Source organism: Salvelinus alpinus, chromosome 2 (assembly GCF_045679555.1).
Source record: "Salvelinus alpinus chromosome 2, SLU_Salpinus.1, whole genome shotgun sequence".
Classification (NCBI taxonomy): Eukaryota; Metazoa; Chordata; class Actinopteri; order Salmoniformes; family Salmonidae; genus Salvelinus; species Salvelinus alpinus.
The window spans coordinates 63032235-63049168 of record NC_092087.1 but is presented as its reverse complement, the minus strand read 5'-3'; the positions used below and the strand labels follow the sequence as shown (position 1 = coordinate 63049168).

Below are 16934 nucleotides of genomic sequence, written 5' to 3'. Positions count from 1 at the left end.
GCACATAATTTCACATTTAATACAGATAAGGTGGTGCAAAAAAAGTTCCGTTGCCTCAGGTCAGTAGGGGAATTAGGTGGAATCACTACATAGTTGGAGAGAAGCTTACCTTTTGTCTAAACCGGCATAGGTTTGTGCATTTCTCGCATTCCTTCCTCGCTTGACTCCGCAGCGTGACTCGACTGGTGCCGGTCTTTGTGTCTGTGGGTCTTGGTGTCTGCCTGGCTGTGCGGCCGGCGCTATGGAGGCTGGCGCCCCGTGTGGGCCTGATATAGGGCTAGAGAGTAGAGTGTCTCTCTGTGTAGCTAGTGCATGTGAGTGAGTGGAACAAGGGCTTTATAGATCAATATTTGTACAGTGGCCCCCTCCCCCCCCCTCCCCTCCCCTCCACTACTCTAGTCCTTGGAGCACTAGTGGAATCCCACTCCCTTTGTCTACTGGCATGTGCACAATCATCATCTTTTCATTCATAAAAAAAAAACCTCTTTTATTGCATAGACTTATTCCACAATCACAACTTTCCCTCTACTCTGTTAGGCATGTTCTCCAGACACATTCATTTGTGATGGATTTGCTTTTTTCACTGAAGGGGTGGGTGGCTCTTAAAAGAGCCTTTGGGTTAGTACAGCACTCCAAATTGGGCTGTTTACTTGGAGCTGGTGTATTTGGTCACGGCCTTGGTGCCCTCGGACACCGCGTGCTTGGCCAGCTCTCCGGGGAGCAGCAGGCGCACTGCGGTCTGGATCTCCCTGGAGGTGATGGTGGAACGCTTGTTGTAGTGGGCCAGGCGAGAGGACTCTCCGGCGATACGCTCGAAGATGTCGTTCACGAACGAGTTCATGATTCCCATGGCCTTGGAGGAGATGCCGGTGTCGGGGTGGACCTGCTTCAGCACTTTGTACACGTAAATGGCGTAGCTCTCCTTCCTCGACTTTCGGCGCTTCTTGCCGCCTTTCCCCGCGGTCTTGGTGACGGCTTTCTTGGAGCCCTTCTTGGGCGCGGACTTTGCTGGCTCTGGCATGATGCTGATGCGTCGAATGATGGGCTGGACTGCGCTTTCCCCTCTTATGAAGAGGAAGCTAAGCAAATTCAGCGGCCGTGGACACGCCCCTGCTTTCTCATAGGTCCCTGCTTTCATTTGCCCAGTGGAGCCGAGCGCGCGTAAGAGCCTTCCACTCAGAGGCTGCCTTCCCTAACAAAGACCTGTGCGCCCTACCTCCCCCAATTCCATAGCCTACGCTCTTTTACCGGTGGGCAAAATGTGTGTTTCCAAAAAGAGAGGGGGGAGGGGGGAATGCATATCCTACAATGGCCCACAGTCACACTCCCTTTTTCGACTTAGTGGGGGGTTTCCCAGCCACCGAATTATGCTGGCTTTATGTGGGGGGGGGGGGGGGGGGGGTGCCTCAAAATACAACTGTTTCTACACTGTCACAATTGCACCGAGCCTGCACTGAACATAAGAGTCCTGTCATTGACACTCCCTGTCCACTCGAGAGCGGCTCATAGTTTCTTATAACTCTACAATCTGCATACGACAATGGAATTGGCTCTTTTGAAGCGGATGTGGGTGGCTCTTAAAAGAGCCTTTGGTTTCAAGTCGGGATGTTTAGACGTTCCGAAAAGAGTGCGTTTAACCGCCGAAGCCGTACAGGGTGCGTCCCTGGCGTTTCAGAGCGTAGACCACGTCCATGGCGGTAACGGTCTTCCTCTTGGCGTGCTCGGTGTAGGTGACGGCGTCACGGATCACGTTCTCCAGGAACACCTTAAGGACACCGCGGGTCTCCTCGTAGATCAGGCCGGAGATACGCTTCACGCCGCCACGGCGAGCCAGACGGCGGATAGCGGGCTTGGTGATTCCCTGGATGTTATCGCGCAGAACCTTACGGTGACGCTTGGCGCCTCCTTTTCCGAGTCCCTTGCCGCCTTTGCCTCTTCCAGACATCGTGTGTTGTTCGCTAGTGGAGTTCAAGTGAATAATGACGTATTTCGCGGTGCGTGGTGCTCTTATTATCTGCAGTTGGAGGACCTGATTGAAGGCAGTGGCACAGAAAGCGCGCGCTTTTGCCCGGCCTCTGTTGCAAAGGGGAGGAGGGAGGGAGGAGCGATAGGGGTTCTGCCGAGAAGAAATGAAAGCATGGCCAAACAGTGACAACTGGGTCATCCACTAGTACTCTATGTTCCACAGTAGTTGAATCAGCTGTGCCTCTCCAGGGCTACAACAAAAATGCCTACTGGTAGGCTACTCTACCCCTGGAGTTGGGAAACACTGATTTAGTAGAATTCAACCCACTGCGGTTTCCCCACCAATAGAGACAGGCCTAAACAGGTGGAATAGAGGTCCCAGTTAGAAAGGACAAACGAAGGTGACTCTTCCACACACGTAATAACAAGTACTAACACACCAAACCTTCATGCCATAATTGAGACACCGTCAAATCCAAACGGGGAAACAAAAACACATGGAATGCCATAATAAAGCCAATGTGGGCCGTTAATGTCACCTCGTCAGTCATGTTGCTATTGAAGGCCGTGTAATATAACATCGTTCTTCTTTTTTCTTCCCTACACAGGATCCGGCCTGACGGTCAGGGAGCCAAGAGGACACGAGGTGCCGATGTGAAGGGTGGTGATACCTCTGTAAGGTGAAACAGCAGTAAAACATTCCTCAGAGACACACACACACACACACACAATGAAGGGATAGTTTTCTATTTCATACAGAGGTGATAGGGATGTGCAAATATTGTATTGTACTTGTGTTCACAAACCAATAACAAAGCGTCTTATTATGGAATGAGTGGATCATTTTTAGCCCAGATAGCACTATGGCTATATATATATTCCACTTCAAATGACCGCCACAGAAGGAGGGCTCATCTCAACAGGTCATTTGAAAAGGGACACGTACTGGCAATTGATCAATCGGTGCAGTTTATTCACACCTCAAATGTCACTAGCTTTCATCTTACTACTTATTGTTGCCATAATTGTCTCAGGCCTCGGTTTAGTTTAGATTGCCTTTTAGGAGAAGGACTGACAAGCTTTCGACTAGGTGGGATACAGCTAGTGTCACAAAGTCACTTTGTCATAGCAGGTTAGGAGAAATAGGTTCAGGTTAGAAAAAGGGTTAGGCTTACCCTAAATGTCACTTCCCCTCGTAGTTGTACTCCGTGTACGCACAACCGACTTACAAGTCATCACACAGAGAGCACACTTGAAGCGCAACTGCACTGTCTGGAAGACAGCGCCTGACTGAATTGGAATCCCTCAAACGGCACACTAACTGCATTCCGCTTTATGATGTCACAGTCAGGCCCTCGGAACACCGGTCCTCAACATTCTCAAACACCTTGGATACCGAAGGCAAACATTCTCCATTCACTCACATTCACAAATCAACCAGGGAGAAGGCTGCCAGGAATTGGATGGTGAAAAAAGCTCACCTCCTTCACAGAGCAACATCATAGGACTGGGAGCGAACGATACTCTGTCCGAGGACGTGCTCGGGGCCTTGTGTTCAACAGCAGGTTAGACTCTGTCAATTGTTCCCTTCAACTGCTTGCATTCCCCCTATTATCAACAGCTGTGTTCCTCTATAGGCTACACTGCAGATACTTCACCTGTAGAGTACAATAACAAATCACACAGGGCCTGTTCTGTTACCACACCCTATAGGCTAGGAGTTTCACTTGGACCACAGTCACATCGGTAGTAAATAGCCTGCAGCGTAACTGACTGGGACATAAAGGGGAAATGGAAGGGGGGGGGGGGGGGACACACTGATTAAAACTCCTACCAACATACAATGTATTGTAATTAAAATATATTTAGCAGATCTTATTGCGGGTGTAGGGAAATGCTTGTGTTGCGATCTCCGACAGCACAGTCATGTCTAACAATATACCCACATTGAACAAAAGGAATGGAATTACAATACATCGATATATGGACGAGCAATGTCAGAGCGGCATAGACTAACATACCTAAGAATAGAATACTGTATATCCATATGACACGAGTCATGCAAACTAGCACCGCATGATGAAAGTGACCAGTGTTCCATTAATCAAGCGCCCAGTGATTTGGAACACAAACACACACCTCACCACGTTGCAAGACAGGAATGAAGACGTGATTTAGGTCGAGATGCAATGTTGACACCCTATGCTTCCTTTAGGAGCTCAAAGGAATAGGTCAACCCATATAGATACGGAGGCGTTGACTAGAAGTCATGTTGCCAACACTGCCCTTCAATTCATTCAAGCCTAGAAGGAATACATACGTCTGCTCGTCATTCAAGCCACATAGGGAGGGATCTTGGCACCACCTGCTGGATCAGAAGTGCTACTCGCAATGGCACACAGAGCATTTATCCCTCAACCTGATGCAATTTGCACAAGTATGTGGTCCAAAAAAAAACACTAACTACAACAGATCATCAAATAGGCAGAGGTTCCAAAACTCCAAACACATGTTCGTGTAGAGTACCTCCAAATGTAGATTGGAAGAAATGAAATATAACATGTTCTCCTAGGTCACGTGAGCATTGCATTGTGGAAAAGTATGACTTTAGAAGAGCATGTCTTGAAATGTGAAGCGTGTATTTGGAGATGACTCACAGAATAGCTTTGGTGAACAAGTAACTGTACGTCACTGTGACTTCATTTGACTGCTCTTAAATCATATTCACTTTATCTCCTGCAGATATGGAACACAACGTTCATGTGAATGTATGTTTCTCAAGTGTCAGTACTGCTTTATTAAAAAAGGATTGCTACTTTTCTCTCTAGCCTAGTGCACTCTTTATCTGTAGGCAGCTGCCATTATATCATATAGGCTATAGGACAACTTTTTCTCCACGACTACATCTTACACCAATGCACCCCGAGAAAGGTTTTGTTGCAGTGACCAGGGAAAGTGTGTGGGAAAAAACGTGGACGATTCTGTCTCCAATGTTGGATGAGGGCTGTACTGAACTGTGCCTATAGCATGTCACAAATCACTCCAACGGGAAATAGGTCTTGGCAAATGTCCTTTTCAGCACCACGGAGCTCCGCTATTATCTGTCTCGTGAGTGCTGAATACAGCAACGCATGCGCAGAGATGTCCTGTCTGCTATCCTGATTTGGCTAAAGGTTCGCCTCCACTTTTTGCCTGTGCCACGCGTCTGACTATAGTAGATTATCCCTTTGGATTGATGCCTTTGCATTCAACGGGTTATGTCGTTTTCCCACCTCTTTTGACCGGCGTTCTTTCTATTCGCCGTTTGCTTTATAGGCCCATCACTTTAGCTGTGTGATTTCGGCATTTAACCGGCAGCCTGTATTTAGGGCCTTTACTGTGTCTTATCATTTGTTTCGATTGCTGAGCAGATCTTCTTGCGCGTAGGTGATTTAGCTACACTGTGTAAAAATACATAAAATAAAAAATAAAAATAAAGGATGTGTCAGCCCAACAACCACAAAAACCAACTAACAAATAGACTCATTCAAGTATGCTCTACATCGGTGCACTCAACATTGACATACATTCGAAACAAAGAACACATGAAGACTAAATCTCACTTCAGAAGTCCACTTCTAATCTATGCACTTCTGAGGCAGTCAATTCCTTATGAAGTCTATGCAGCTGGTGATTGCAATTATGGAATTGGTCAACTGACGTGCAATAGGACTAATCATTGCAGCCGCTTGTGTCCTGTTTCATAACAGCTGTTTTGCAAGCCCTTGATGATTACATCTTTTGATTCCTGCTGTCCCGATAGCTTTTCTCTTAAGGGATCTCCGATGTCGTCTAAAGGAGGAACAATGGGTATGTAATAGGATTAGTCAGAGATATCATTTTTGGGTCAATACCTTAGTCAGTCGCATGAATTATGGGGTGCACATGTTTTTGCCTTTTTTTCAACGGTCACATGGCACAGAAATGATGGAATGGGGATTTTCAACTAAGTCATTGACACAATCTAGCATGTTACATTCCAACAGCTATTGGATTCGAAAAAGCACCACGCGTACAACTTGGGGACCCGAGGACCGAGTTTGGGAAACGCTGGCCTGAAGATCAAATACCACTACGATGTTGGCACTAGCCGCGTTTAACCACTAGATGGCCTCCGTGCTCCACGGTAAAGTTTTCCCCTCTGCACGAGTCTCTCAGCAGCACTGCAGTACGGGGCTTTCATCAAAGTCTGGTGGCATGCTATGTTTTTCCTAGCTACAAAGTGACCATTTTTTGACACATGTCATTACTTTCACTCATTACTGCTAGTGTATTTTGCCCTCCTTTGTCAAACTTTTTGACTCTTCTACTCTAGGCATACATACATGTGGTCACATCACTCTCTCTTTTAGCAGATCATATCGAAGCTACAATTACGCAAGGGAAAACGTGCAATACGTCACCTTTATTTAACTAGGTACGTCAGTTAAGAACCAACGCTTATTTGCAATCACGGCCGGTTGTGATACAGCCGGGAATCGAACCACAGTCTGTAAGTCGACAACATACATGGTGGGAAATGGAACAATTGTGCCTTTTTGACGGAAATATGGAGGTGGCTCTTAAAAGAGCCTTTGGGGGATTTTGGTGATCAGGTCATCGTTTAAGCGCGCTCTCCGCGAATACGACGGGCCAGCTGGATGTCCTTGGGCATGATGGTCACCCTCTTGGCGTGGATGGCGCACAGATTGGTGTCCTCGAACAGGCCGACCAGGTAAGCCTCGCTAGCCTCCTGCAGGGCCATCACGGCGGAACTCTGGAAGCGCAGGTCGGTCTTGAAGTCCTGGGCAATTTCTCTCACCAGGCGCTGGAAGGGCAGTTTGCGGATCAGCAGCTCAGTGGACTTCTGGTAACGACGGATCTCTCGCAGAGCCACGGTGCCGGGCCTGTAACGGTGAGGCTTCTTCACGCCGCCGGTGGCCGGGGCGCTCTTGCGCGCAGCCTTGGTGGCGAGCTGCTTCCTGGGTGCTTTGCCACCGGTGGATTTGCGAGCGGTTTGCTTGGTTCTGGCCATGGCGCTAGCTAGCTTCCTTCTTTCACAGTCAGAGTATAGCCTCCAAATGACTATGTGAAGTTTATAAAGCCGGCAGCGGCGTCTGCTGATTGGACACCATCTACGCACCACCCTGATTGGCCCGTTGCGGAGGCCTCCTCCGCCGCCCATTGGACGGGAGGCTCGGCCTCTCCCTGCCTCCCCAAAATGCAACCCCCACCCTCCCTCCCTCCCCGACGCGCGCTTGGCTCTTTTGTTAGGGCCGACACTTTACTTTACGCGCATTAATAGCGGCCCACCGGCCCAACTCCAGAGTGCAATGCTATGGCTAACGAGGCCTAGTAGGTGTTATTGTTCATTCAACGCCTCATGTGGGCGGCCACTTGATACGGTGCCCTGTAAGTGGCATACAAAGGACACTTTGCGCTTTTGATGAGCTAGGTGGTTGGCTCTTAAAAGAGCCTTTTGGGGGTTGAGTAGTCAAGTTGCAGCCGCAGTAGCGATTTTACTTGGCTTTGACGGCCTTCTCAGTCTTCTTGGGGAGCAGCACTGCCTGGATGTTGGGCAGCACACCACCCTGAGCGATGGTCACGCCGCCAAGCAGTTTGTTCAGCTCCTCGTCGTTACGGACGGCCAGCTGCAGGTGACGGGGGATGATACGAGTCTTCTTGTTGTCACGGGCAGCGTTGCCGGCCAACTCCAGGATCTCAGCAGTCAGGTACTCGAGCACTGCGGCCAGGTACACTGGTGCGCCAGCGCCCACACGCTCGGCGTAGTTGCCTTTGCGCAGCAGCCTGTGCACACGGCCCACGGGGAACTGGAGTCCTGCACGGGATGAACGTGTCTTTGCCTTCGCCCTGGCCTTGCCTCCGGTTTTGCCTCTTCCGCTCATTTTGCTAGCTTCAGTATGTCACAGAAAGTTGAATGAGCCGCTGACACCTCGAGAGCCTTACTTATACCTCGCCACAAGAGGCACCGATTGGCCACCGGGCCGGTGTGGCCTTATCCAATTGGAGTGAGGGACAGACAGACTGTCAGCCCTAAGCCCGCCCTCACCCACCCACACGCAGGCAGCTGAGTGAGAAGGCTCCAAATATGTGACAAATCAAATCATCCAAATGGGAAACACATACGCTATAGTATTAACATGGTTCGGATGATGATTAACACATCACAGCAGCCTGCCTCCTCTCCAATTGGAAATATTAATGGCAATTCTAACACTTCACCACAATTGCTGCTGCTGCACTCTTGAGTGACAATTGTACGCCATTTTGCCACTCCATTATTATGATTGTTATTATATGCCTCTCCCTATCTCTCTCTCCGGGCAGCACACACCCAGAGTGGGAAAATGTGGCGCGTAAAAGTAGCCTGGTGTGCTTGTCATCATTTCATTTTTTTTGCACGACAGGTAGAACATGGAATGACATGCGCTTTTATGGAAAGAGGTGGGTGGCTCTTAAAAGAGCCTTTTGTGGTAACAACATGTGTCGAGTCGAACACCGTTTGGAATAGGTTTACTTCTTCTTGGGGGCTGCCTTCTTGGCCTTGGCTGCCTTGGGCTTGGCTGCTTTGGGCTTGGCTGCCTTGGTAGCCTTCTTGGGGCTCTTGGCCGCCTTCTTGGCCACCGCGGCGGGCTTCTTCACCTTCTTTGGGCTCTTGGCGACCTTTTTGGGTGTAGCGGGCTTCTTGGCCTTCTTGGGGGACTTCTTTGCGGCGACTGCCTTCTTGGCTGCTACCTTCTTGGGCTTCTTCGCCGCGGCGGGCTTCTTGGCGGCCACCTTCTTTGCTTTGGGGGCCGCGGCTTTCTTGGCGGGCTTCTTCGCCTCGACGGCTTTGTTGTTGAGCTTGAAGGAGCCGGAGGCACCGGTGCCCTTGGTCTGGACCAGGGTGCCCTTGGTGACGAGGCTCTTGACGGCGATCTTGACGCGGGAGTTGTTCTTCTCCACGTCGTAGCCGCCTGCCGCCAGACTCTTCTTGAGCGCGGCCAGGGACACGCCGCTCCTCTCCTTGGAGGCGGACACCGCCTTGACGATGAGCTCGCCTACGCTGGGTCCCGCTTTCTTGGCCTTGGCCGCTGCCTTCTTCTTGGGTGCCTTGGCCGGCGCGGCGGCGGCGGGTGCTGGTGCGACTTCTGCCATGGTCCGGTAAACACACACACTTACTGAACACTACGGTAGTCTGTGAGGAGGAGTACTTTGCTGTAGACGCTGCTCTGCGCTATTGAAGCTCCACACCGTGCAGGGGGCTGGCCTTAAACGCGACATGAGAACCATGTAGACTCAAGCCACCCAGCTCGACTTCTCCGGGCTGGCCAAATTCTCTTTCACTTGTGTTTTCTGGTCGCCAATATCGGTCCAAAAGTCACCGACGGAGCCGTGTTTTTGGCCCAAAAGCGAACGGCCCAGCGAGCAGACTTGTCTCCGTTCAGAATAAAGTCATGTGGGCTGCAGAAGGCCCGTGCATTTTGTTGCGACTCGCTCAAAACCTCACCGTTCGACTGTCGGCTGGAGCTGTGCGCACTGCTTTTCCTGTGCTATTTGTCTCCTAAATGGCCTAAAAGTGCATCCGATTGCGAGCACCATTGATTGTGTACTGAGCCGAGATGTCTGGCAAGGGAATCAGATGCTTTGGCGTCCCCTGATGTGGCCCTGGGTGTTTTAAAGGAGAGCTCTTTTGGGGACCTTAAAACACATGCACTTGTGAGGCCTGGCGGAGACTAGTGTTGTACTCCAACTTTCAACTTGAATTCGTCATGTGTCCAGGACGCACACAATATACACTGCTTACTTGCCCTGTGTGTGTGTGATGTTGTATTAGTGCTTTTGTTGGATTTGGAGCCTCTTATTTGGACACAGTGTGTGTGTGTGTGTGTCTTTTTTTGCCGATAGGTAGTCTCTCTCTCTGTCTGTCTACTAATCAATGTATCAATGCTTGACTCCGCAGCGTGACTCGACTGGTGCCGGTCTTTGTGTCTGTGGGTCTTGGTGTCTGCCTGGCTGTGCGGCCGGCGCTATGGAGGCTGGCGCCCCGTGTGGGCCTGATATAGGGCTAGAGAGTAGAGTGTCTCTCTGTGTAGCTAGTGCATGTGAGTGAGTGGAACAAGGGCTTTATAGATCAATATTTGTACAGTGGCCCCCTCCCCCCCCCTCCCCTCCCCTCCACTACTCTAGTCCTTGGAGCACTAGTGGAATCCCACTCCCTTTGTCTACTGGCATGTGCACAATCATCATCTTTTCATTCATAAAAAAAAAACCTCTTTTATTGCATAGACTTATTCCACAATCACAACTTTCCCTCTACTCTGTTAGGCATGTTCTCCAGACACATTCATTTGTGATGGATTTGCTTTTTTCACTGAAGGGGTGGGTGGCTCTTAAAAGAGCCTTTGGGTTAGTACAGCACTCCAAATTGGGCTGTTTACTTGGAGCTGGTGTATTTGGTCACGGCCTTGGTGCCCTCGGACACCGCGTGCTTGGCCAGCTCTCCGGGGAGCAGCAGGCGCACTGCGGTCTGGATCTCCCTGGAGGTGATGGTGGAACGCTTGTTGTAGTGGGCCAGGCGAGAGGACTCTCCGGCGATACGCTCGAAGATGTCGTTCACGAACGAGTTCATGATTCCCATGGCCTTGGAGGAGATGCCGGTGTCGGGGTGGACCTGCTTCAGCACTTTGTACACGTAAATGGCGTAGCTCTCCTTCCTCGACTTTCGGCGCTTCTTGCCGCCTTTCCCCGCGGTCTTGGTGACGGCTTTCTTGGAGCCCTTCTTGGGCGCGGACTTTGCTGGCTCTGGCATGATGCTGATGCGTCGAATGATGGGCTGGACTGCGCTTTCCCCTCTTATGAAGAGGAAGCTAAGCAAATTCAGCGGCCGTGGACACGCCCCTGCTTTCTCATAGGTCCCTGCTTTCATTTGCCCAGTGGAGCCGAGCGCGCGTAAGAGCCTTCCACTCAGAGGCTGCCTTCCCTAACAAAGACCTGTGCGCCCTACCTCCCCCAATTCCATAGCCTACGCTCTTTTACCGGTGGGCAAAATGTGTGTTTCCAAAAAGAGAGGGGGGAGGGGGGAATGCATATCCTACAATGGCCCACAGTCACACTCCCTTTTTCGACTTAGTGGGGGGTTTCCCAGCCACCGAATTATGCTGGCTTTATGTGGGGGGGGGGGGGGGGGGGGTGCCTCAAAATACAACTGTTTCTACACTGTCACAATTGCACCGAGCCTGCACTGAACATAAGAGTCCTGTCATTGACACTCCCTGTCCACTCGAGAGCGGCTCATAGTTTCTTATAACTCTACAATCTGCATACGACAATGGAATTGGCTCTTTTGAAGCGGATGTGGGTGGCTCTTAAAAGAGCCTTTGGTTTCAAGTCGGGATGTTTAGACGTTCCGAAAAGAGTGCGTTTAACCGCCGAAGCCGTACAGGGTGCGTCCCTGGCGTTTCAGAGCGTAGACCACGTCCATGGCGGTAACGGTCTTCCTCTTGGCGTGCTCGGTGTAGGTGACGGCGTCACGGATCACGTTCTCCAGGAACACCTTAAGGACACCGCGGGTCTCCTCGTAGATCAGGCCGGAGATACGCTTCACGCCGCCACGGCGAGCCAGACGGCGGATAGCGGGCTTGGTGATTCCCTGGATGTTATCGCGCAGAACCTTACGGTGACGCTTGGCGCCTCCTTTTCCGAGTCCCTTGCCGCCTTTGCCTCTTCCAGACATCGTGTGTTGTTCGCTAGTGGAGTTCAAGTGAATAATGACGTATTTCGCGGTGCGTGGTGCTCTTATTATCTGCAGTTGGAGGACCTGATTGAAGGCAGTGGCACAGAAAGCGCGCGCTTTTGCCCGGCCTCTGTTGCAAAGGGGAGGAGGGAGGGAGGAGCGATAGGGGTTCTGCCGAGAAGAAATGAAAGCATGGCCAAACAGTGACAACTGGGTCATCCACTAGTACTCTATGTTCCACAGTAGTTGAATCAGCTGTGCCTCTCCAGGGCTACAACAAAAATGCCTACTGGTAGGCTACTCTACCCCTGGAGTTGGGAAACACTGATTTAGTAGAATTCAACCCACTGCGGTTTCCCCACCAATAGAGACAGGCCTAAACAGGTGGAATAGAGGTCCCAGTTAGAAAGGACAAACGAAGGTGACTCTTCCACACACGTAATAACAAGTACTAACACACCAAACCTTCATGCCATAATTGAGACACCGTCAAATCCAAACGGGGAAACAAAAACACATGGAATGCCATAATAAAGCCAATGTGGGCCGTTAATGTCACCTCGTCAGTCATGTTGCTATTGAAGGCCGTGTAATATAACATCGTTCTTCTTTTTTCTTCCCTACACAGGATCCGGCCTGACGGTCAGGGAGCCAAGAGGACACGAGGTGCCGATGTGAAGGGTGGTGATACCTCTGTAAGGTGAAACAGCAGTAAAACATTCCTCAGAGACACACACACACACACACACAATGAAGGGATAGTTTTCTATTTCATACAGAGGTGATAGGGATGTGCAAATATTGTATTGTACTTGTGTTCACAAACCAATAACAAAGCGTCTTATTATGGAATGAGTGGATCATTTTTAGCCCAGATAGCACTATGGCTATATATATATTCCACTTCAAATGACCGCCACAGAAGGAGGGCTCATCTCAACAGGTCATTTGAAAAGGGACACGTACTGGCAATTGATCAATCGGTGCAGTTTATTCACACCTCAAATGTCACTAGCTTTCATCTTACTACTTATTGTTGCCATAATTGTCTCAGGCCTCGGTTTAGTTTAGATTGCCTTTTAGGAGAAGGACTGACAAGCTTTCGACTAGGTGGGATACAGCTAGTGTCACAAAGTCACTTTGTCATAGCAGGTTAGGAGAAATAGGTTCAGGTTAGAAAAAGGGTTAGGCTTACCCTAAATGTCACTTCCCCTCGTAGTTGTACTCCGTGTACGCACAACCGACTTACAAGTCATCACACAGAGAGCACACTTGAAGCGCAACTGCACTGTCTGGAAGACAGCGCCTGACTGAATTGGAATCCCTCAAACGGCACACTAACTGCATTCCGCTTTATGATGTCACAGTCAGGCCCTCGGAACACCGGTCCTCAACATTCTCAAACACCTTGGATACCGAAGGCAAACATTCTCCATTCACTCACATTCACAAATCAACCAGGGAGAAGGCTGCCAGGAATTGGATGGTGAAAAAAGCTCACCTCCTTCACAGAGCAACATCATAGGACTGGGAGCGAACGATACTCTGTCCGAGGACGTGCTCGGGGCCTTGTGTTCAACAGCAGGTTAGACTCTGTCAATTGTTCCCTTCAACTGCTTGCATTCCCCCTATTATCAACAGCTGTGTTCCTCTATAGGCTACACTGCAGATACTTCACCTGTAGAGTACAATAACAAATCACACAGGGCCTGTTCTGTTACCACACCCTATAGGCTAGGAGTTTCACTTGGACCACAGTCACATCGGTAGTAAATAGCCTGCAGCGTAACTGACTGGGACATAAAGGGGAAATGGAAGGGGGGGGGGGGGGGACACACTGATTAAAACTCCTACCAACATACAATGTATTGTAATTAAAATATATTTAGCAGATCTTATTGCGGGTGTAGGGAAATGCTTGTGTTGCGATCTCCGACAGCACAGTCATGTCTAACAATATACCCACATTGAACAAAAGGAATGGAATTACAATACATCGATATATGGACGAGCAATGTCAGAGCGGCATAGACTAACATACCTAAGAATAGAATACTGTATATCCATATGACACGAGTCATGCAAACTAGCACCGCATGATGAAAGTGACCAGTGTTCCATTAATCAAGCGCCCAGTGATTTGGAACACAAACACACACCTCACCACGTTGCAAGACAGGAATGAAGACGTGATTTAGGTCGAGATGCAATGTTGACACCCTATGCTTCCTTTAGGAGCTCAAAGGAATAGGTCAACCCATATAGATACGGAGGCGTTGACTAGAAGTCATGTTGCCAACACTGCCCTTCAATTCATTCAAGCCTAGAAGGAATACATACGTCTGCTCGTCATTCAAGCCACATAGGGAGGGATCTTGGCACCACCTGCTGGATCAGAAGTGCTACTCGCAATGGCACACAGAGCATTTATCCCTCAACCTGATGCAATTTGCACAAGTATGTGGTCCAAAAAAAAACACTAACTACAACAGATCATCAAATAGGCAGAGGTTCCAAAACTCCAAACACATGTTCGTGTAGAGTACCTCCAAATGTAGATTGGAAGAAATGAAATATAACATGTTCTCCTAGGTCACGTGAGCATTGCATTGTGGAAAAGTATGACTTTAGAAGAGCATGTCTTGAAATGTGAAGCGTGTATTTGGAGATGACTCACAGAATAGCTTTGGTGAACAAGTAACTGTACGTCACTGTGACTTCATTTGACTGCTCTTAAATCATATTCACTTTATCTCCTGCAGATATGGAACACAACGTTCATGTGAATGTATGTTTCTCAAGTGTCAGTACTGCTTTATTAAAAAAGGATTGCTACTTTTCTCTCTAGCCTAGTGCACTCTTTATCTGTAGGCAGCTGCCATTATATCATATAGGCTATAGGACAACTTTTTCTCCACGACTACATCTTACACCAATGCACCCCGAGAAAGGTTTTGTTGCAGTGACCAGGGAAAGTGTGTGGGAAAAAACGTGGACGATTCTGTCTCCAATGTTGGATGAGGGCTGTACTGAACTGTGCCTATAGCATGTCACAAATCACTCCAACGGGAAATAGGTCTTGGCAAATGTCCTTTTCAGCACCACGGAGCTCCGCTATTATCTGTCTCGTGAGTGCTGAATACAGCAACGCATGCGCAGAGATGTCCTGTCTGCTATCCTGATTTGGCTAAAGGTTCGCCTCCACTTTTTGCCTGTGCCACGCGTCTGACTATAGTAGATTATCCCTTTGGATTGATGCCTTTGCATTCAACGGGTTATGTCGTTTTCCCACCTCTTTTGACCGGCGTTCTTTCTATTCGCCGTTTGCTTTATAGGCCCATCACTTTAGCTGTGTGATTTCGGCATTTAACCGGCAGCCTGTATTTAGGGCCTTTACTGTGTCTTATCATTTGTTTCGATTGCTGAGCAGATCTTCTTGCGCGTAGGTGATTTAGCTACACTGTGTAAAAATACATAAAATAAAAAATAAAAATAAAGGATGTGTCAGCCCAACAACCACAAAAACCAACTAACAAATAGACTCATTCAAGTATGCTCTACATCGGTGCACTCAACATTGACATACATTCGAAACAAAGAACACATGAAGACTAAATCTCACTTCAGAAGTCCACTTCTAATCTATGCACTTCTGAGGCAGTCAATTCCTTATGAAGTCTATGCAGCTGGTGATTGCAATTATGGAATTGGTCAACTGACGTGCAATAGGACTAATCATTGCAGCCGCTTGTGTCCTGTTTCATAACAGCTGTTTTGCAAGCCCTTGATGATTACATCTTTTGATTCCTGCTGTCCCGATAGCTTTTCTCTTAAGGGATCTCCGATGTCGTCTAAAGGAGGAACAATGGGTATGTAATAGGATTAGTCAGAGATATCATTTTTGGGTCAATACCTTAGTCAGTCGCATGAATTATGGGGTGCACATGTTTTTGCCTTTTTTTCAACGGTCACATGGCACAGAAATGATGGAATGGGGATTTTCAACTAAGTCATTGACACAATCTAGCATGTTACATTCCAACAGCTATTGGATTCGAAAAAGCACCACGCGTACAACTTGGGGACCCGAGGACCGAGTTTGGGAAACGCTGGCCTGAAGATCAAATACCACTACGATGTTGGCACTAGCCGCGTTTAACCACTAGATGGCCTCCGTGCTCCACGGTAAAGTTTTCCCCTCTGCACGAGTCTCTCAGCAGCACTGCAGTACGGGGCTTTCATCAAAGTCTGGTGGCATGCTATGTTTTTCCTAGCTACAAAGTGACCATTTTTTGACACATGTCATTACTTTCACTCATTACTGCTAGTGTATTTTGCCCTCCTTTGTCAAACTTTTTGACTCTTCTACTCTAGGCATACATACATGTGGTCACATCACTCTCTCTTTTAGCAGATCATATCGAAGCTACAATTACGCAAGGGAAAACGTGCAATACGTCACCTTTATTTAACTAGGTACGTCAGTTAAGAACCAACGCTTATTTGCAATCACGGCCGGTTGTGATACAGCCGGGAATCGAACCACAGTCTGTAAGTCGACAACATACATGGTGGGAAATGGAACAATTGTGCCTTTTTGACGGAAATATGGAGGTGGCTCTTAAAAGAGCCTTTGGGGGATTTTGGTGATCAGGTCATCGTTTAAGCGCGCTCTCCGCGAATACGACGGGCCAGCTGGATGTCCTTGGGCATGATGGTCACCCTCTTGGCGTGGATGGCGCACAGATTGGTGTCCTCGAACAGGCCGACCAGGTAAGCCTCGCTAGCCTCCTGCAGGGCCATCACGGCGGAACTCTGGAAGCGCAGGTCGGTCTTGAAGTCCTGGGCAATTTCTCTCACCAGGCGCTGGAAGGGCAGTTTGCGGATCAGCAGCTCAGTGGACTTCTGGTAACGACGGATCTCTCGCAGAGCCACGGTGCCGGGCCTGTAACGGTGAGGCTTCTTCACGCCGCCGGTGGCCGGGGCGCTCTTGCGCGCAGCCTTGGTGGCGAGCTGCTTCCTGGGTGCTTTGCCACCGGTGGATTTGCGAGCGGTTTGCTTGGTTCTGGCCATGGCGCTAGCTAGCTTCCTTCTTTCACAGTCAGAGTATAGCCTCCAAATGACTATGTGAAGTTTATAAAGCCGGCAGCGGCGTCTGCTGATTGGACACCATCTACGCACCACCCTGATTGGCCCGTTGCGGAGGCCTCCTCCG

At 49.2% G+C, this 16934-nt stretch overlaps 8 protein-coding genes across 8 annotated transcripts; all 8 read right to left on the bottom strand.

Annotated features, from left to right (window-relative positions):
- Window positions 1-595: 595 nt before the first annotated feature.
- LOC139543849 (histone H2B-like) lies at window positions 596-1153 on the bottom strand. The gene has a single exon (XM_071350335.1). The coding sequence runs from the start codon at window positions 1136-1138 to the stop codon at window positions 647-649; it is 492 nt and encodes a 163-aa protein (XP_071206436.1). The 5' UTR covers window positions 1139-1153; the 3' UTR covers window positions 596-646.
- A 417-nt stretch (window positions 1154-1570) lies between these two features.
- On the bottom strand, window positions 1571-2618 carry LOC139543843 (histone H4-like). The gene has a single exon (XM_071350321.1). It carries the CDS (start codon window positions 2162-2164, stop codon window positions 1634-1636), a length of 531 nt encoding a protein of 176 aa, XP_071206422.1. The 5' UTR covers window positions 2165-2618; the 3' UTR covers window positions 1571-1633.
- A 3941-nt stretch (window positions 2619-6559) lies between these two features.
- On the bottom strand, window positions 6560-7110 carry LOC139543831 (histone H3). The gene has a single exon (XM_071350296.1). It carries the CDS (start codon window positions 7016-7018, stop codon window positions 6608-6610), a length of 411 nt encoding a protein of 136 aa, XP_071206397.1. The 5' UTR covers window positions 7019-7110; the 3' UTR covers window positions 6560-6607.
- Window positions 7111-7443: 333 nt separating this feature from the next.
- Window positions 7444-8406, bottom strand: LOC139543838 (histone H2A). The gene has a single exon (XM_071350308.1). It carries the CDS (start codon window positions 7887-7889, stop codon window positions 7503-7505), a length of 387 nt encoding a protein of 128 aa, XP_071206409.1. The 5' UTR covers window positions 7890-8406; the 3' UTR covers window positions 7444-7502.
- A 43-nt stretch (window positions 8407-8449) lies between these two features.
- On the bottom strand, window positions 8450-9730 carry LOC139543826 (histone H1-like). Its single transcript, XM_071350283.1, has one exon. The coding sequence runs from the start codon at window positions 9139-9141 to the stop codon at window positions 8518-8520; it is 624 nt and encodes a 207-aa protein (XP_071206384.1). The 5' UTR covers window positions 9142-9730; the 3' UTR covers window positions 8450-8517.
- Window positions 9731-10369: 639 nt separating this feature from the next.
- Window positions 10370-10927, bottom strand: LOC139543821 (histone H2B-like). Its single transcript, XM_071350268.1, has one exon. The coding sequence runs from the start codon at window positions 10910-10912 to the stop codon at window positions 10421-10423; it is 492 nt and encodes a 163-aa protein (XP_071206369.1). The 5' UTR covers window positions 10913-10927; the 3' UTR covers window positions 10370-10420.
- Window positions 10928-11344: 417 nt separating this feature from the next.
- On the bottom strand, window positions 11345-12412 carry LOC139543815 (histone H4-like). The gene has a single exon (XM_071350255.1). The coding sequence runs from the start codon at window positions 11936-11938 to the stop codon at window positions 11408-11410; it is 531 nt and encodes a 176-aa protein (XP_071206356.1). The 5' UTR covers window positions 11939-12412; the 3' UTR covers window positions 11345-11407.
- Window positions 12413-16333: 3921 nt separating this feature from the next.
- Window positions 16334-16883, bottom strand: LOC139543803 (histone H3). The gene has a single exon (XM_071350230.1). It carries the CDS (start codon window positions 16790-16792, stop codon window positions 16382-16384), a length of 411 nt encoding a protein of 136 aa, XP_071206331.1. The 5' UTR covers window positions 16793-16883; the 3' UTR covers window positions 16334-16381.
- Between the last annotated feature and the right edge of the window lie 51 nt (window positions 16884-16934).